Source organism: Phocoena phocoena, chromosome 11 (assembly GCF_963924675.1).
Source record: "Phocoena phocoena chromosome 11, mPhoPho1.1, whole genome shotgun sequence".
Lineage (NCBI taxonomy): Eukaryota > Metazoa > Chordata > Mammalia > Artiodactyla > Phocoenidae > Phocoena > Phocoena phocoena.
The window spans coordinates 61,133,928-61,154,201 of NC_089229.1; the positions used below are offsets into that span (position 1 = coordinate 61,133,928).

General features: G+C 50.4%; 1 protein-coding gene across 1 annotated transcript; it reads left to right on the top strand.

The window, feature by feature from the left end:
* The first annotated feature begins 2,496 nt into the window (after positions 1–2,496).
* On the top strand, positions 2,497–10,492 carry KRT84 (keratin 84). The gene is given in 13 exon segments (XM_065888168.1): positions 2,497–2,525; positions 2,806–2,997; positions 2,999–3,338; positions 4,578–4,786; positions 5,395–5,455; positions 5,932–5,986; positions 5,989–6,014; positions 6,941–7,103; positions 7,232–7,359; positions 7,850–8,074; positions 8,534–8,564; positions 10,091–10,281; positions 10,283–10,492. Coding segments are annotated over 13 exon segments (1,860 nt in total).
* The last annotated feature ends 9,782 nt before the right edge of the window (positions 10,493–20,274 follow it).

Consider the following 20,274-nt stretch of genomic DNA (forward strand, 5'->3'; position numbering starts at 1 on the left):
AAAAAAAAAAAAAAAAAAAAAAAAAAAAAAAAAAACAACAACAGCAAATGGGAAGGCCTCTGATTAGGAGTTTTCCTGCCTGTCTGATGGACACACAGGAGGCCAGGGTGGCTGGAGCAGGGTGAGCAGTAGGACGGATAGAGGGAAGTGAGGTCAGTGAAAGAGGAGAGCAGACTATGTAGAGTCCTGTATGGCATTTACTCTGAGTGGGGTGGGAAACCACCAGAGGCATATGAGCTTAGAAATGGCACGATCTGACATGCTTTTAAAGGACCATACTGACTATGGTGTTGAGGAAAGTCAGAGGGGGCAAAGGAGGAAGCAGGGTGACTAGCTGGAAGGAGACTTCAATAGACCCTGTGAGGAGTGATGGGCTTGGACCAATATGGTAGCAGCGAGGTGATGAGAAGTAGTAGGAGTCCAGGTATATTTTGCAGGTAGAACTTGCCAATGGATTGAATGTGCGATATGGAAAGAGCTGAGGAATAAAGGATGACTCCCAGATTTTTGGCCTGAGCCACTACAGGGATAGTGAGCCTGGCAAGTGGAACATATTTCATAGGAACAATCAATCGGGAGAACAGCTTTGGATAGATGAAGGTTGAGATACTAATCGATATCCAAGTAGAGATGTGGGGGCTCCCCTGGTGGCGCAGTGGTTGAGAGTCCGCCTGCCAATGCAGGGGACGCGGGTTCGTGCCCCGGTCCGGGAGGATCCCGCATGCCGCGGAGCGGCTGGGCCCATGAGCCATGGCCGCTGGGTCTGCACGTCCGGAGTCTGTGCTCCACAACGGGAGAGGCCACAACAGTGAGAGGCCCACGTACCATAAATATATATATATATATATATATGCATGTGGGGCACAGAAGGGATGCCTGGGATAGAGATACACCTTGGCAGTCATCAGTGGAAAGATGGTATTTAAGTCATGAGGCTGTATGCTGTCATGAAGGGAACAAGTATAGATAAAGACATGAACAGGTACAAGGGCTGAGCCCAATGATGCTGTGGTGTGTAGAGGTCAGGGATATGAGGATAAACTGGTTGAGAAAACTGAAAAGAAGCAGTCAGTAATATGTATAGAAAATCAGGAGAATGTGGTATCTGGAAACCAAAAGAAGAAATTGTTTTAAGGAAAAGGGAATGATCAACTATGTCAAATCCTGCTAAGTTAAATGAGAGCTGGGAATGGACCAGTGATTTTAGCAACCTGGAGGTCCCATGCAACCTTCACAAGAAGTATTGTGTTATTATTATTTTTCTGCTTCTCCCTTTAGACATACACCTGATAGCTGGGTCTGTATAAAACAGTAGTAAACTAGGAACAGAGGAAAACTTCCTCAACTTGACAAAAATATATATATATCTACAAAAAAACTACAGCTAACATTGTACTTAATGGTAAGAAACTTGAAGATTTCCCACCAAAAATCAGGAATAAGGCAAAGATGCCCCCTCTCACCACTGCTTTTCAACATCAAACTGGAAGTCCTAGCTAATGCAGTAAGACAAGAAAAAGAAATCAAAGATATAGAGATTGGGATGGAAGAAAATAGTAAAGACCTGAGATGGATAGCTCCAGAGAAAAGCACATATCCCCTTCCAAGTAGAATCCCAAGTGAGCATCTAGTCAAGCACAAGTTCCCCCAGGCACAGATGAGTAGGACAAATCATTTCACTCTCTAGAATAGAAAAGGCAAACATCTGTCTCTGGGTCCTGAAATACCTGCGATATTGATTAACAACGATAATGATATCCAGTGACTTAGAACTTTTCATTTCCTACCCAGATGCTTATTGCTTGGTGTCTCTCCCTCCTAACCAAAGATTCATCAATAATGCAAGGAACCTGCATAGGCAGGACTATAGATCAGCCCTAATGTGTATTTTGGGGGCTCAAAATTATGTGGTTAACTTTCCACACAGATACATGGCCAAATCGTACATAATTTTGGCCTCAAACTATGCCACAAAAGTATTGGTTGGTAGAAGTCCTCAAGATTAATCTCCCCCCAACACCAGGAGGACAGAGACCATTTTTTTATCTCTGTACCCTCGGCACCAAGCACATTACCTGAGAGAGAGTAACTGGTAATTGTCAAATGAATAAATGAACGTATGAATGAATGGATCTCCTTTGAGTGTCTTAAATCAGACATGTATCTACACTACCCCAAATGAGCTTTAGTGACAATTCAATTTTTATGTAAACAGTCAAATCAGTTCATAGAGGTTAGATAAAACACTGCAAAATGTTTTTGGACTGTTTAATCCATCTACAGGATTGCAACAAACTGTATTCTCACCATATCATTTCTTACTTAGAGCTATGAAAACCCTGCCTGTCTTCTGCACACCCCCATCTACTGAGGGGGTTATCTGTATAGCTGCAGTCTCTTGCTGGAGCAGTTACCATCCTAACTTGCTGGTGGTTAGCCACACTTACTGTGGAAAGCCTATTGGATTTATGACCAAAGCAAATTAAGGTCCCCATAATGGCAATAGTGGTGGACTTGTGGAAAAAGTAGGACCATAATGTTTACGAGTTTATATGTTTTTAATGTTTATAGGTTTGATGTTATGGCCCTGATTCTGAGGAAAATAGGTGTGTCTGAGATTAACTCATTGTGAAGGAGGTTACTGGCTGGAAGATTTTCTGCTAACTACCCAAGCTCATAAATGCTTCCAAATGGCTTTTTCCATTTTTATGGGGCCAATCCTCAGATCCCCACACACATAAAAGTGCTTAGAGGAATCCACTGGCCTCAGAGGGCCTCCCAGCTCCAGCTCCCCCTGCTCTGCAGTCGCTGCTTGCCTCTCACCCAGGACACCGTCACATCTTGCCGCTCTGACACAGTCAGCTCTGGTCGCCATGTGGGCAGCTTCAGCTCTTGCTCAGCAATGCCCCCCCAGAACCTGAACCACTTCCGGGCCAGCTCTGTCTCCTGCAGGAGTGGGCCCCGCTTCCAGGGTCTTAGCAGCTTTGGCAGTCGGAGTGTCACCCCGGAGAGTAGCTGTGTGCCCTCGGCCCATCCGCTACGGAGTTGGCCTCGGTTCTGGCAGTGGGATGGCCTTTGGCTTTGGTGATGGGAGTGGCGCTGGTCTGGGGTTTGGAGCCGGCAGTGGCCTCGGCTATGGCTTTGGCGGCCCTGGCTTTGGCTACCAAGTTGGAGGAGCTGGAGTGCCAGCAGCCCCGTCCATCACGGCAGTGACTGTTAACCAGAGCCTGCTGACCCACCTCAGCCTGGAGATTGACCCTAATGCCCAGAGGGTGAAGAAGGATGAGAAGGAGCAAACTGAGACCCTCAACAACAAATTCGCCTCCTTCATCGACAAGGTACTTGTGACAGCTCAACCTCTGGGTCTGGGATGACGCGAGCTAAATGCACTGAGATGTTCTCTCCCTTAAGAAGAACTGGTCCAGACCTAGGGCATCGACCTTGACCCCAGATCCTTCAGGCACCAGCCAGAGACATGGCGGTATGATTTCTGGGTCACGCTGCTGTGGAGCCAGGACGAGCCCGAGGAAGCGCTGCATAGAGGGATAGATGAAGACGGTGGTGTCTTCTGGGGGAAGGAGGAACATCCAGCCAAATCTGAAGGCATCTGAACAAACTAAGACCTACCACCTAGTCACTTAGGAATATCTCCCTAACAGGGTAGAAACACTAACACCTCCACCAGGTGTTGGCTGGTACAGGTTTAAGAGGTCTTATCCTTTGAGATCCTCATGCTCTCTTTGAAGTTTCCATGGTTTCTAAGGCTGAGTGGCCACACCTATTCAGGCTTAAAGAAATGGAGAATGGAGTTGAGTAATTTTTGTACAAAGCAAAGAATTCATACCCCTCCCCCACCTGGGATATCCAGATTCAGTTGAGTCCCCTAGATTGAGGGAAACAGTAGGGAATGACCACTGCTGGTCACTGGTCTTCAGGCTGATGAGAGGAACAGGGAGGTGGAACTGACACAGCCCCAAACCCCAGACCGTGTCTCCATGAAGTGGGGATGCTCTATTGTGTCTGAGATTGGAAACTCACCTCTGTGAGCTTCATTTCACTCCGAAATGAGGGGTTGGAGCAAATGGCCTCTATGTTCCCCTCCAGCTCTATAAGTCTCAGCTGATGGAATTTCTGAGGTGATGGGTATATGAATTATGACCTGAGAATTCCCACCTCCTAATACCACATCCCAGCCCAATGTACTTTACTCTGCTCCTCATTCCCTGCTAGGGATGGCTGAAATCAGTTTTCAGATATAGGCAAACCCCAGCTCAGGTAGAATCGATCTCCAACTTTCCAGTGAACCAGCCCTCACCTTTCTCAGAGGGTTGAAAGGGAAATGGTTGAAGAGCTTTGGTTCCAAAGCTTCTGTTTGTAGATAAGCCTGGTTGAGCACGAGGAGGGGTTGTAGCCCTGCTCTGCCAGATTCTACCGAGTTAGAGGAGGAGCTAAATTCAACAGAAGGGGGAACGATGTCACCACAGGTTTAAGTCACCTCTGGCCATCTGAGCAACGTTGACATACAGGTAACTATATCAAGCACTCCAATTGCCATGTCTTTGCCCCTGTGGATTTAGGTGCGGTTCCTGGAACAGCAGAATAAGCTCCTAGAGACCAAGTGGAACTTCCTCCAAGAGCAGAAATATGCCAGGAGCAACCCGGAGCCCCTCTTCGAGAACTACATCACCAGCCTGCAGAGACAGCTGGACGTAGTGAACAGCAAACAGGCCCGGCTGGAGGCTAAGGGGAACAACATGCAGGATGTCCCTGAGGGTTTCAAGAAGAAGTGAGTGGCTGCCGGACTGCACTGACCTAGGATGGGCACGGGTTGGTCCCCAAAGCAGCAGCCAAGCTTGGATGAGAGCTGCCGGAAGGATCAGGGTTGAATGCTGGTTTCGATTCCCAGCCTGAAGACAGGGGTGGGGATGTGATATGTATGAGAGGAGGAGGCCCTCCATGGGTCCTGAGGAGAAAGGAGACTTGGAATTGGGCATGGTTGTCCCTAATCCTGCCTGTGAGCATGGGTGAGTTGACCCCAGAAAAAGAAATTCTCTGGTTTTGAGAACAGTGCCTACGTCCAGCCACAAATAAGGTCCTACTTCCTCTAAGTGCAATGACCCTAAGGCTTTTCCAGCAGAGGAGCACAGCAAAGGTCCAGGTTTTCAGACCCCACATCCAATCTGAGAAAGTAAAAGGGATTTGGAGAAACCAAGGGCTGTGGACTCATAAAAGGTCTTAAAGATGGGACAGAGTGGATGAAAACATGCAGATGGCAACAGGGAGCCCGGCTCCTGGACGGAGCAGAGAGGTCACAAGAGGTGATAACTGGGGAGCTGGGAGTAATCGGCTCTCAGTTCAGAGTGAGAACTCACCCTCTTCATCCTTATCATCCGCGTATGAAGAGGAGGTGGGACCCCTGGCCAACGCTGAGAATGAGTTTGTGGCTCTGAAGAAGGTAAAAGGAGAGCAACAGGCCCAGGCAAACTTCTCCTCCAGACAGACAAACGTTCTCGCAACTCCAGGACACTGCCCGGACAGCCCTGTGAACACTCACACACAGTGGACCCCCTAAGGTCACAACCGCTTCCCTTCGAAGTTCCGATTTGGCCTCCAGTGACTTAGAATTGGGTCTTCATGAGAGCAGAGGTCTGAAGGGATGACATCTGAAGAGTCTTGGATTGTCTAGACTCTTCTTGCCTCTAAATAAGCATCAGAAAATGTCCAGCATCCCTGGGGGTTTCATGCTATATAAGGGAGAAGAAAAAGAGTCACTAAGCTGTATTTCCACCCAATGACTTTCCCATCTGTCCCACTTGGCCTGGCCCTGTGGGAACTGGCCTGGTCTTCCCACCCACCTCCAGAGCCTGCCAAGGTGGGGAGGCTAAACAGTGTGCAAGTAATGAGCATTTTATCCTTTTCTCTTTGATACAGGATGTGGATACAGCTTTCTCAAATAAGTCTGATCTAGAGGCCAACGTGGATACCTTAACTTCCTGAAAACCCTATACATGGCGGTAAGTGGTCATCCCCTCTGAGCTATCCAAGGAGCTCAGTGTGTGGTCTGGACTCCCTGGGGGATTCACTGGACTAGAGTATTTTCTAACCTTTGGTATCATACATCTCTCCTCCCATCAAATCTATATCCTCTATATGTTGATGTATGTACAAGTGGAGAAGGTAAGGGGAGCAGGCTTCTCAGCAGCCTGACTCAGGTCTACGAATCAACTCCTTGGATCCATGAGCCAACTTCTTGTTGACCAATCTAAAGACTGGGGTCTAGGAATGTCACTTCCTATCTACTGATGAGAAGACCCCGGAAAACTGATTTTCTAGGAGATGTAAGAAAAATTGTGTTACCTAATTAGTCAAATGAACTAGCGCTCTTTTGCTTCTGTTTGGTCTGGAACGGTCCCAATCAGAGCTAAATGGCTGGCTCTGAGTGGAAAGGCTGAAGAAAGCTCCCTCTGGGGCCCTCACCTTGCAGGCCAGTTCCCAGCCCTCCCCCAGCCCCACGCCTGGTTCTATTAAGGACTTGGGATATAGGAATTCCTAGACCACCGTGTTCTAAAATATTGTCAGCTCTCAGTGATCCAGACTGGCACAGCCACTGTGTGGATAAGCCAAAGAAAGTTTAAGCTTTAGCATGGTCTCACTCCTCTCCGCCAAGTCCTTAGGCCCCCATGGTTTTAATAGTCACCTAAGAAGTTAAGATGTTAAAGGAATGTCTCCTAGTATATAACAAGGGTTTAAAGTCAGACTGAAATGGTTCTGGGCCACCTCTTTTTCTTTGCTTTTGGTTTGGATGATCTGTCCCATTGCTTTGCTCTGAACAAACAAGCAATGCTCTCTCCTCCGGCTCCGCATCCTGGGGACCCTGTGGCAGAGCCCTGGTCACTGACGGGACTCTGAGCCCATCTGTCTCGCTGATCCTACAACACAGGAAATCCAGTTGCTGCAGTCACACATCTCTGAGACATCAGTCATCGTGAAGACAGACAACAGCCGGGACCTGAACTTTGATGGGATCATCGCCGATATCAAGGCCCAGTATGAAGAGATTGCCAGGCGCAGTCGGGCTGATGCAGAGGCCTGGTACCAGACCAAGGTGGGCAGGAGGGCGCTGGGGAAAGGGTGTAGGCAGCCCTGGGGTCAGACTCATGGATGACAAAGTGGGCTGTGATCTTGACCCAATCTTCAAGCCCTCGGAATACCCCTTTCTCCCCCACCCGCCAATATGAGGAGATGCGGGTGACAGCTGGCCAACACCGTGACAACCTGCGTAACACTCGGGATGAGATCAATGAGCTGACCCACCTGATCCAGAGGCTGAAGGCAGAGATCGAGCACGCCAAGGCTCAGGTGAGCGAAAGAAAGGAGAAAAAGCCCCACAGGGAGGACAGGCAGGGCCCCAAGCTCTGGGGAGCCCAAGTCTGAAGATGTGGGGGAGGCCACCAGGACCCAGAAACATAGGAATAAGAGAATTAGTCCAGGAAGACTTCCTGGGGGAGGAAAATGTGGAACCAGGGAAAGAGTCTCCCACGTAGAAGGAAAGACCTGGGGCTGACTTAGAGGGGAATGTGAGGCAGAAAGAATGACTTTGCTCTCTGGACCCCATTGGTTTAGAGCAGCAGAAATCAGTCAGTGCAAAATCAGTGAGGATAGAAATGGAAGATAAGCAATGTTCTGCTCCCTGGTGACGTCAAACTACAGGATGACAATCCCTGGGAACGCATCCTCCACAGGCTCCATCCCATGCTATGTGCTCACTCACAGGGGGCAGAGTTTCTAGTCTGACCTGAGGATCCCCTAGTCCCTGCCAAAGCCCACCTGCAAACTGCCCTCCCCCCAGCACCGCAAGCTGGAGGCCGCCGTGGCCGAGGCAGAGCAGTGGGGCGAGGCAGCCCTCGGCGACGCCAAGTGCAAGCTGGCGGAGCTGGAGGCTGCCCTGCAGCAGGCCAAGCAGGACATGGCACGGCAGCTGAAGGAGTACCAGGAGGTGATGAATGTCAAGCTGGCCCTGGACATCGAGGTCACCACCTATAAGCGCCTGCTGGAAGGCGAGGAGAGCCACTAAGTGCTCTCAGTGCAGCAGGTGGGAGTGGGGTCAGACTTCCGGCTTCTAGAAAGACTAAGTGGGGGAGGGAACTACGTGAAGAATTGCTGAAATGGGCACTCTCTAGGGGTAGCTATTTTTTCTGCAAACCTTAGGCGGGTTGCCCTTGGCAAGGGTTTAGAAGATGGCTCTAGATCTGTGCCTCTCAGTGCAAGCCTGTAGACGGGCTGTACCAGAATCACAGGGAGTTCTGCTTGATTGGTTAGCTTGTTTTAAAATAAGAAAGAAAGAAAAGAAGACATTCCCTCAAATATTTTGATTCAATAGTTTTGGGGCAGGGATTAGGAACGTGTCATTTTTCAAAGCTCCCTGATGCTTGTGCAGCCAATGGTGAGAACCACTGGTCCACTGAGCCCTCTGATAGCACCTAGGTTTTCAGGGAATGACACCTTGTGAACTTGTTTCTTTCTCTCTCCAAAGATCTATGAAGGTGTTGGACCAGTAGACATATGTAAGAACCTTCAGTCTTTTCCTCTTCACACATTTCTCTCCTGGGGCCCTTCAAATGTCCTTTAAACTCAAGCCCACATTGGGGTCAGGAGCCCATGGCCAGACTGGCCATGACAGCCAGGGGAGCAGGGACCATCTGGCCCCTAAACTGAGAGCATCCCTTTAGCTGAGGTCTGAGACACCCCCAGAGCCTTCCTCCCCGGAGCTAGGTTTGCAGGGCCTGGTAGGTGGGAGAGGGTTCCAGAAGAGAGTCAGTCTTTTTGCTTTAGGTGGTCTTGTCCTTCGAGGGCAAAGACCAGAGGAGGAATGGAAAGGTCTATGCCAGGGAGTTCCCTCCCCTCCTGATGGCAGGGGATGGCGAGGCTAAACGCAAGTCCCCTTGCTGCTGCTGCGGCTACAGCCACCAAACAAAGCGCTCAGGACCTGTGCCGGGCTCTGCAGGGTAGGGACACAAAGAAGGTGAGACCCAGCCCCTCCTCTCCAGAATTATAACCTTCTTGAGATGGGTCCTATCCACCGTCACCCTAATCCTCAAAACCCCGGGGGGAGGAATAGGCATGCACAACCCCCTTTTACTCCATCAGAGAAAATACAGGACATGCCAGAAATCACAAAGGTAGTCAGTGGCACGGCCAGAATTCAAACCCAGATTTCTGATCCAAAAGCGCAAATATACACAGCTGTGTATGCTAAACCGGGTGGGTCACAGATGGCAGGAAGGATTCTGGTGAGAGGAGAAGGATGATAGGGAGGCCGTCCACCCTGGGGGCTGGTCTAAGCAAGGTTTAATCAGATTAGCGTCCTGGGTCATGGAGGTGTGCCCAGTGAAGACCAGAGGGCTAGAGAGCAGAGCCATCAGTGGGTCAGGAGGAATGAAGGACTACCTTTTTTTTTTTTTTTTTTTTTTTTTTTGCAGTACGCAGGCCTCTCAGGGCTGTGGCCTCTCCCGCTGCGGAGCACAGGCTCCGGACGCGCAGGGCCAGTGGCCACGGCTCACGGGCCCAGCCGCTCCGCGGCATGCGGGATCCTCCCGGACCGGGGCACGAACCCGTGTCCCCTGCATTGGCAGGCGGACTCTCAACCACTGCGCCACCAGGGGAGCCCAGGACTACCTTTTTGATGGGCAATGTGGGGACCGCCAAGGAGCATGATATCATTGGAAGAGAGAAGCCCTGTGGCTTCATAGAAGCTACTGACGCAGCTGCTGGGTAATCCAGATCACTACCCACCTCACTCAACCCAACCTGACTTTGGCCGTATATAAATGGTGGTGGGCTTATGGCTATAGGCCAACACCTGGGGAACTGGCTGAATTCTTCCATTTTAGTCCGAATGTTTGACTTCAGTGGAGTCACAGCCTTTGAGACACCCAGACAAGAGAAGGGAAAAGTGGGTACTGACTATGTAGACAGTAGGAACTACTCGGACCCAGGTCACTTCCCCTGCTGCCACCGCCCGTCCCTCCCCCCACCCCCAGTGGGAGGTGGAGGATGAGGCAGCCTCACTGAGGGTTTCATCCTCCCACAGCGGTGAGCAGTTCCTGGGGCGGCCTGGTGTGCGGGCCAGAGCCTCTGGTCACCACCTGCAGCCTCTCCCGCGGTGGGGTCACCATCTCGGGCCGCAGCAGCAACCGGTCCAGCGGCTTCTGGAGCTCGAATGTGGGCGGGGCCCAGGTCGTGGGCGGTGGGGACCCGCTGAGCGCGGGCTTCCGGGGAGGGGAGCTCCGTGCTTGTGGGCGAGACCTGCGCCCCCAGCGTCCCCTGCCCGCTGCCCACTGAGGGCGGCTTCAGCAGCCGCGGTTCCAGCGTCCACTTCGTGTCCACCACCACCTCGAACCGAGCGCCGGCCAGCCACCGACCAGGGAGAACCATCTCCACGGCTCTGCTTCTGTCCCGAAAGTGCCCGGACTCTGGGCCGAGGGTGCTCTAGGTACCCATCCTGCCAAGAAGCCAAGGGCTGCTCTGCCTGGCCTGTGTCCTCTGGGGGGATTTTTTTCACCACCTAGACGCTCCATCCACAGCCCCAGTGGACTGGCCTCTCCCTGACTCCCAGTTTCCTTCCTTTGGATCACTCCTCACCACCCAGCCCAAAGACCTCAAGAAATGCAGATTCAATGCAATTACAAAAATCAGCATGTTGGTCCTAGCTTTGGATTAACTTAGAGAATGGAGAGCTGGCTGTCCACACAGCAGGTGTCCTCAGCCACCGTCCTCTGCTTCCCTCCCCTTCCTTTCCCTGGCAGGAGAAGGTCCTTTCCTTCTCTTCCTGACCCAGAAGGATCCACCGTTTTTGGTGGGCCAAGGGATCCCTGAGTCCCCAGAGATGGTTCTTCTCCGAGTGGCATAGATCCTAGCTGCTTCTCTTCCTGGGGTGCTGGTGTAACCCTGGCATGTGAGTCCACGAGGTGGGTGGGTGCTGGTAGAGAGATGGGCCCTGCAACACTCCACGCCCCTGCTGGTGGTGTGAGGGAGGCCCAACTCTGTTCACTGCAGGGGGGTTTATGTCTGCACGCTCCAGGGAGGCCTGGGCTGGGGTGGGTGCCTGTCTGTACTGCTCTTTGTGTTGCTGGGATTTCAATAAACTTGCCAAGCTAGCATCACTAGGACTCTGGCCTTTCCTTCCCAATCACACTGGGGATGGGGGAGCTTGCCTCCTAGACTCCACTAGCCCACCCCCCTGGGGACTTGCCAAGGGCAGAGGCTGGTGTCCTGGGACAGAGGAGGTACTGAGGAAAGAGCGCTCAGGCCCCTCCCTGGAGGGGCTCACAACTCAGCAAGGGAGACGAGACATATAGCAAAAGCTCTGAAAACAAATGCCAAGCGGCCCACTTCTCTCCACGCATTGCCCTCCAGCCTCCTCCCTACCAGGGCGAAATCCTTCACTTGTTCCCCAAGTCCCACCCTGCCCCCAGTTGCTCTGGGATCATTGCAGGGGCCAAGAGACCCAACCATGTGTTTAGTGGGTTGGAACTTTCAGTCCACCCTCCCCAACCTCCAGGGAGGGAAGCAGGGTTGGAGGTTGAATCAATCAATCAATCCTGACTATGTAATGAAGCCTCCATAAAAACCCCACAAGGACTGGGGGATTCAGAGAGTTTCTGCGTTGGTGAACATGTGGAGGAGTGGCACACGTGGAGAGAACGTGGATGCTCTGCACCCTTCCCCCATACCTTGCCCTATACATCTCTTCCATCTGGCTGTTCCTGAGTTATATCTTTTTATAATAAACTGGTAATCTAGTAAGTAAAATGTTTCCCTGAGTTCTGTGAGCCACTCTAGCAAATTAATCAAAGCCAAGGAGAAGTCTTTGAAACTTTCAATCTATAGCCGGTTGGTCAAAAGTCCAGGTGACAGCCTGGGTTTGCAACTGGCAACTAAAGCAGGATTGGGGGTGGGCAGTCTTGTAGGACTGAACCCTTGACCTGTGGAATCTGATGCTATCTCCAGGTAGATAGTGTCAGAATTGAGTTGAACTGTGGGACACCAGCTGCTTATTGGTACAAGAAACCCCATGCACACACACACACGCACACAAACACATCGGAACTGTGACCAGAACTCTTAACGTGTGTCTTGTGCAACCACAGAGGACCTCACACCATAGAAAGTCCCCACACATGGTTTAATGACTCTTGTCATCATCTTGAATTCCTTAATAATTTTTAACAAGGGGCCCTGCGTTTTTATTTTACATTAAGCCCCACAATCTGTGTAGCCAGTCCTACCTGAATAGCTGTATTTCTACTAAAAGAATTGAACATGGGCTTCCCTGGTGGCGCAGTGGTTGAGAGTCCGCCTGCCGATGCAGGGGACGCGGGTTCGTGCCCCGGTCTGGGAGGATCCCACATGCCGCGGAGCGGCTGGGCCCGTGAGCCATGGCCGCTGGGCCTGCGCGTCCGGAGCCTGTCCTCCGCAACGGGAAGAGGCCACAACAGTGAGAGGCCCGCGTAACGCATAAAAAAAAAAAAAAAAGAATTGAACATGTAGTTTAAAATCTTCCAAAAAAGAAAACTTCAGGCCCAAATACCTTCCCTGGTGCGTTCTACCAAATATTTAAGGAAAAATTCAACCCAGATTCTTCCAGAAAACATAAGAGGAGGGAAAACTTCCCAACTCCTTTTATGAGACCAGCATTACCCTGATACCAAAACCAAGCAAAGAAATAATAAGAAAAGAAAAACTACAAGTCAGTATCTGTCATGAAACTAAATATAAAAATCTTCAACAAAATATTAGTAAATTGAATACAGCAACAAATAAAAGATAACACATCATCGAGTTTATCCTAAGAATGCAAGACTGGTTCAACTTTCAAAAACCTATTAATGTAATTCATGACAGCAACAGACTGAAAAGGAAAAATCATATGATTATCTTAATAGATACACTAAAGGATTTGACAAAATTCAACCTCCAGTCATGATAAAAACTCTCAGCAAACTAGGAATAGATGAGAACTTCCTTGACCTAAATGGCAACTAATAGATAAATAAATAAATAACAAAGCAACATCCTACAGCTAACAACATACTTAATGGTGAAAGGCTGAATGATTTCTGCTGTAAGACTGGGAAAAGATAATGGTATCTGTTCACACCACCCTTAGTCAGTATTACACAAGCTGGCCTAGCCAGTGAACTAAGGCAAGAAGAAGAAATAAAAGTCATATGGTTTGGAAAGGAAGAAATAAAACTCTTTCTATTTTCAGAAGACATAATTTTCTATTTAGAAAACCCCAAGGAATCTTTTTTCTAAAACCTACTAGAACTAATAAGTGAGTTTAGTAAGATTATGGGACGTGAGTTCAATATACAAAAACTAATTGCATTTCTATAAAAGCAAAGAACAGTTGGAAATTAAAACATTTTAAAGTATTTTTAACATTTACAATAGCACCCAAAAAGTGAAATACCTAAGTATCAGCCTTTAAAAAGGATCTGTATGCTAAAAACTATAAAACAATAATGAAAGAAATCAAAGAGGACCTAAATACATGGAGATACATACTATGTTCATGAACTGGAAGATTCAATATTGCTAAGACATTGATTCTCCCCCAAAGATGGCATAAGGTTCAAACCTGTGGACTCACAGACCCCGGTTCAAATCCCAGGCTCTCTACTTAAAATAGCTGTGTGACCAAAAGTAATAATAGGCAAGAATAATACTTATAGACTGAACTGAGAAGAGTTTCAAGTGTGTTTTGTGTTTTGACTTTTTCAACAATCTTAGGCAGTAGGCACTTTAAGAATTTCCCTCTTGACAGATGACAAAATTAAGGCCCAGGGGTCAAAGCAGAGGCATTCTGACTCCAAAACTCACACTCATCACCACCATGCTGTTCTGTCTGTCACAATCTCACTAAGCCTCTTGCCTCACCTGTGAAATGGAAAATAGTTCCTATTTCAAAGATTATTAGCACATAGCCTGGCACATGGTGATGCACAGCAAACCGCTGCTACTGTTTTGATGGTGATGGTGGTGGTGGTTCTAGTTTTACTACTAATGGAGAAGAGCTGTTTTCAGCAGCTCAGCCACTCCAGGACCAAACAAGGGTGGATACCGAGGTGTCAGCGGACTGTTTCCATCGTCTGCACCGAAGCCCCAGCTCTGATCCGCAGGCAGGCGGCTCCCTAGCCTTTCCAGCTCCGGCAACCAGGACTGAGCCGCTGCGGGGCTGCCTGTGGGGCTTTGCTGCCCTCTGCTGGCCACCAACTTCCCTGGAGACACCGCACCAGGGCATTTTCAAAGCACTCCCGCAACAGGATTTTGAGAGGGGAGTTTTTTGTTTCGTTTTTTTTCCTTTTTTTTTTTTTAATCAATTTCCCTAAGTTTTTTTTTTTAATTGACGTATAGTTGATTTACAATATCGTGTTAGTTTCAGGTGTACAGCACAGAGACTCATTTCTATATACATATACAAATATATATATAAATATTCCTTTTCAGACTATTTTCCCTTATAGTTTATTACAAAACATTGAGTACAGTTCCCTGTGCTATGAGAGGGGAGTCTTTTAAAAAGAAATTGTTTTCTCCAAAACTGTGTTTAGGACACAAGCATTGCAACACTGAATAGCAACTTTAGGAAAAGAAATCCCCCCCCTCACTCACCAGGCCAGCACGGCACTGTTTTCACCATCCTGTGTCTCTGTCAGCCTGTGTTCCCACAGATGCTCAGAAAACCACAGGCTTGAATCAGGAAAGAGCCATGGAGGGCTCTGAGCGCCATGGTTCTCAAACTAAGTGTGCTTCTCAGGACTCAAGGGCCAGAGTTTCCCATCAGTGGCATTTAACGCCACACATAAAATATTTAAAGTATCCAAGACATCCATTCATTTACACAGTCATTCAGTCAGCAAGTATTTACTGGGCACTTACTCTATCCCCAACACTGTTCCAAGTGCTTGGGAACCATCAATGAACAAGATGGACAAAAATCCTGCTTCCATGGAGTTTATTTTGGGTGAGAGGAAAGACTGATAATCATCAAGAAATAGAACCAACAGGCCAATTATAGGGTGTGCTAGAAGGTGTTAAGTGTTATGGAAAAAAGAAATAGATCAGAGCAGGATAAGCTGGTTGGAGAACGCTCTGGGAGGGAGAAGGGAGGTTGCCATTTTTAAAAGAAATGCCAGAGAAGCCTGTTTGAGTAGTGACGTTTGGGCAAAGAGCCACAGGAGGCAACGGAGCGGGCCATGTGGCGGAGGGAACAGCATTCAGGGCAGAAGGGCCAGTCAGTGCAAAGGCCCTGAGTCAGGAGTGGTCCAGGTGTGTCTGAGGAGCAGAGGGAGGCCGGTGTGGGTGACGAGAGCAAGGGGATGAGGTGAGAACTGTAACAACAGGGACAGGCGGTGCATCATTAGGACTCTTTTTTCTTTCTTTTTTTACTTTGAGTGAAATGGAGAATTATCGGGGCATTTGAGCAGAGGAATGACACAGCTCAGTGTCTTAAGGGGAGCACTGGCGTGGGGGTGGGCAGGGCAAGCAGAGACCAGCATGTCCATCTTTTTTTTTTAAATAAATTTATTTATTTATTTTTGGCTGCTGTTGGGTCTTAACTGCTGTGCGTGGGCCCTCTCTAGTTGTGGCAAGCAGGGACTACTTTTCCTTGCTGCTCGCGAGCCTCTCATTGTGGTGGCCCCTCCCACCGCAGAGTATGGGCTGTAGGCACGCCGGCTCAGCAGCTGTGGCTCGTGGGCTCCAGAGCTCAGGCTCAGTAGTTGTGGCTCGCGGATTCTAGAGCGCAGGCTCAGTAGTTGTGGTGCACGGGCCCAGCCACTCCGCAGCACGTGGGATCCTCCCAGACCAGGGCCCAAACCAGTGTCCCCTGCACCGGCAGGTGGGCTCCCAACCACTGCATCACCAGAGAAGCCCCATCATGTCCATCTTATCTGTTTGTATAGCTGGATAGATAGACAGATAGACAGACAGACAGACAGACAGATAGATAGACAGGCAGGTTTATATAGCTGTTTTCCTCCTAAGATTTAGGGAAATGGTTCTACTGCTAAAGAAGAAGAGAAGGAGATGAAGGAAGAGAAGACGAGGGAGGGGAAGGGAGGGGGAGGAGGTAGAGGAGGAGGAGAGGAAGAAAATTTCAAAACCATTAATATGGTCCAATTTTGAAATTTGAGGCTCTGTATTTACTGAGCATCTGCTCTGGCCCAGAATAGCCACAGGAAACAGCAAAGCCATGAGAGAAAGCTGCCTGCAGGAAGGCATGTGGACAGGGTTCGGGAGGAGAGTCTAGAGTTTCTGGCAGGGAAGCCCATGAGAGGAAAGATGGGGTGGCCCAGGGAGCGGCTTTGCCAGCTGGATGAGGGGCCCAGCCCCAGATGCGCTTGGGAGGGTCCAGTGTTCATCCAACGCCTCTCTGCTGCTCTGACCTCACTCCTCTCACATAGGGTCTCTGAGTCACACCTGAGTCTTGCAAAAGCCAGAGGAAGTGTCACGGGGCTAAAAGACCCTTCAAGAACTGTGTCCCAGCATCAGGAGGTGGCGTAGATCTGGACGCATAATAAAATTGTGGAAAAGACCGGCAGAGATGAGGGGAGATGCCCAACTTGCATGAACTGTGTGGACAGCTACCAAGGCCCTGATCAGGACAGGCCCATGGGAGCTCTCAGGGTCAATCCCAGAGAACTAGTCAGCCGGGTCAACAGGCAGCTCTAAGGACACGTAGGGCAAGATGAGAAGGTATCAGCGCTCTCCCATCTTTGGACAAATCCAGGAAGCCCTCCTAGGAGCAGGGGGATTTTAAGCACCGTAGAGAAAGCAGAAGGGAAGGCAGGTAGTGAGTGCCTGGTGGGTGGAAGAGCACGTGTGCCCCCAGCAGGCATCCCAGCTTAGGCAACATGCGGGAGGAGGATGGAGCATCAGCCGTGGGTGTGAGTATGAGCGGTGAGGCCTCTGGGGAGCCCCAGGAGAGGGACTCCAGGAATGGAGCAGATTCAAAGGGAGTCATGGAAGCTGCCAGGGTGGAGTAGGAAACCTCTCTCAGCCAATTAGCGCTTGAAGACTTCCTGGAAAAAGTGGCCTCTCGGGAGTATTTTAAATTATGGGAGGGCCATGGGTTTTCGAGTGGACATTCTGACACTGGGTGTGGCTTTCAAAAGGTGGGGGGAGCACAATGGGACAGGACCAAAGAGCATGACGAATGCCAGCACCCAGGACAAGCGCGTGTGGAGGAGGCTAATTGGAGTGAACCGAGCAGCCCTGGAAAGGGCATTTAGTGAGCTGCCTGCTGAGCCAGAGGAGGAGAAATCACAGCCTTCCTCTGACCAGTCCAAAAAGACCTCCTGGAAGAGGTGGCCGGCTGTTCCGGGACATTCCAGGCAAAGGTGTGACCAGGGAGAAGGCTTGGGGATAGGGAGAGGGGGTCGGAGAACCCACAGGGCACATGTGGGCAGTAAATGAGGAGAAGGCCAGTAAAGAGAGATCCAGATCCCACCCCAGCACCCAGACAAGGATCTGGTCTCACTAAGCAGTGTGCTTGGGTGATGGGTAGAGATGGGCATGGTTCTATGGGTTCTCTGTGCCTCCCTTGGGTAGAACCAGATGGAAAAGACCCAGGTCCCATAGGTCTACACAAACCCCCCAGGGCGTTGTGCCAGATTGGCCTGATCTGTGAGTTTCTCACTTGCCCAGGATGACCTGGGAACAGCCCCATAAGGACTCAGCCTCCCGCTCCAGCCCAGCCCCTTCAATCCGAAGCACCATGTGGACGGTCTTCCCGAGCATTCCCCACTGGCCCTGGGCTCTGCTGCCACCTGCAGTGATGCAAACTTCACCCAGCGCCCACTAGCACATCCCTGTGCTGGGCGGGGCCTGCCCTCACTCCCGGCACACCCGCCCAGGGGCTCACACCCTGGTTCTGAATAGTCCTGCTGGTCCTGGATGGGTCTTTTATTTCTGAAGGCAGTGGGGTATCTCTAGGTCTCCTGAGTCCCCTGGCTCTCCTTCCCCATCCTCAGTGCCTAGGCCCAATTTGAGGTGGAGGCTTGCGGTGTGTGTGCGTGTGTGTGTGTGTGTGTTGGGGTCCTGAGGGGACAGCTGACACAAGAACCTCCCTCTGGGGCTAAGCCTCCGCTCCCTCCTGCTGCCAAGAGGCAGACATGGGTTTTCCATCCTCTTCAATCGGCTGAAGGAGAGCAGAGGCTCACAGGAGTTGAGAAGCAGATGAGGTTTTATGGGCTCTCCAGGCTGGCAGAGCGGAGGGCCCATCCCTCCTCCACCTCCCATGCTAAGTCCCCACCCTCCTCACTTTCAAAGGGTCTGAATCCCTCTTGGCCACACCACACCATCCAGGTCTACACCACCATCAGTCAGTGAGCTCACTGTCCGAGGCTCAAGAATCCATCCCTGGAACCAGGCCCACAGGGCCCCACTTGAGGGGTGGGGGCTGGGAAACCATCCCCCGTCTCCCCAGTATAGCCTCCTCTCTCCACCCCAGACTCCACCCCAAATTTGTACACTAGGGAAAACAGGTTAAAGAAAACATTAAAAGCAACCTTGAAAGGATAATGAAATCATAAATGTGCAGAGGAGGTGAAGCCTGTGGACCGGGCAAGGAGCAGGCCCACTCTCTGCTGGGTGGGGGGATGCAGGGGGTGGCAGGGGAGTTTCTGATGGGAAGCAAGAGTCCCTTTCCTTTATACAGACCCTTTTGGTCCCCAAAGCACATTCTTGTATATTATCCACTTAATCCCCCCAACAACCCCAGAAGATAAGAATGAATCCCACATTACGGCCAAGGAATCAGAAGCTCAGAGAGGTTAAGAGCTTCCCCAAAGCCACACAGCTAGGAAGTGTCCAAGCTGACATTTATACCAGGTCCTCCAATTTGGATTCCATTGCCCAGATTGCTAAATGCCAGCGGCTTCACCATGGGTGACTGTATGATCTGAAGACTATTTGGGGCCAGCTAGTGAGGTCTCCTGCTCCTTGCCTACCCAAAGTCTCTGCCCTACTTGGAAGGACAGGCGTGGGATGTGGAGATAGAAACCAGTCAGCTTGGTGCTGGGCAAAGACCTGCAGTGGATCTGGCTGTGAAGACAAGGGCAGACCCAGGACAGAACGTGGGGCATCTGAGGGAGGATTCAGGGAACCGTGGCACAGGGATAGCATTCGGTTCTGGGAGGCTCCCTGGAGGGGCTGTCACCCTCAGAAGAAGTTCCTCAGCTCTTCTTCCTGAAGTCCCGGACCTCTCAGGGGCCTGGCTATCCTCCCTCAGCACAGATCACATCCCTAGGTCTGTGCTCAATGAACATTAAAGACTATCCATCGTTATCCTAGTAAATGGCCCCAGGACACACAGGGATGCAGGGATATTAGAAGGAACGACGATTTCAGATCCCCCAGGAGCCAGAAATCACAGTGTCCTTGGACAAAAAAAAAAAGCCACCTTCCCACCCCCGTCTCTGTGCAGAGCAGTCTCTGAATGTTCTTCTAGGGGCGACAATTCTGGAGCCGACAAACAGGCTGAGCCCCTGCCCCTGCCCTGGCTGGTGGTCTTGGAAGGAAGTGAGACTCACAGGACATGTTTCTTCTTAAAGAACCCAGGGACGGTGTCCAGAGCAAGTCCGTAGCAGCGAGGTTATCCCGGCTTCTGCCATCCTTTCAGCCAAGTGGGAGAAAGTGGCTAAAGGGAGGCACCCCCTTATCCACAAGGGGCCGTCACTGTGGCCACTGAGAGTTGCAATTCTGCGGGTGAGAAATGAAGGCTCTGGAACAGAAACTCCTAGGGTGGAATCCAGAAGGTTCTAAGGGACCACGTGCTCCAGCCCTCTGTTCTGCAGGGAGCATGGTCAAAATGGCCCCTCTGGACCCGAACGACCTCCAAGCAACGCTGCCTGAGTGGGTTTGACTCACCTGATCTATCAGCCCCTGAAGCACATCGATTTACTTGAGAACGTGTTCAGTGTGGAGCCAAGAGGACAGAGGTGATGACCGCTGGTGGTCTCACCCAACCTGGGACCCTAGAACTTCTCCCTGGAGACAGTGGCCCCAGCCCCTACTCCATGCCCAGCCACCTCAGACTGTTGTGGAGTTCAAACCCGCCTCCAGGTGTGGGTGAAGGCCATCTCACAGGGAGACTGTGAGAAAATTCATTACCTAATGTATGTAAACGAGCTCTGAAGATGAAAAGTGCAAACACACAGTATCCCTAATAACATCTTCAATACTTTTAGGGAGGCCCAGAGTTGCCGC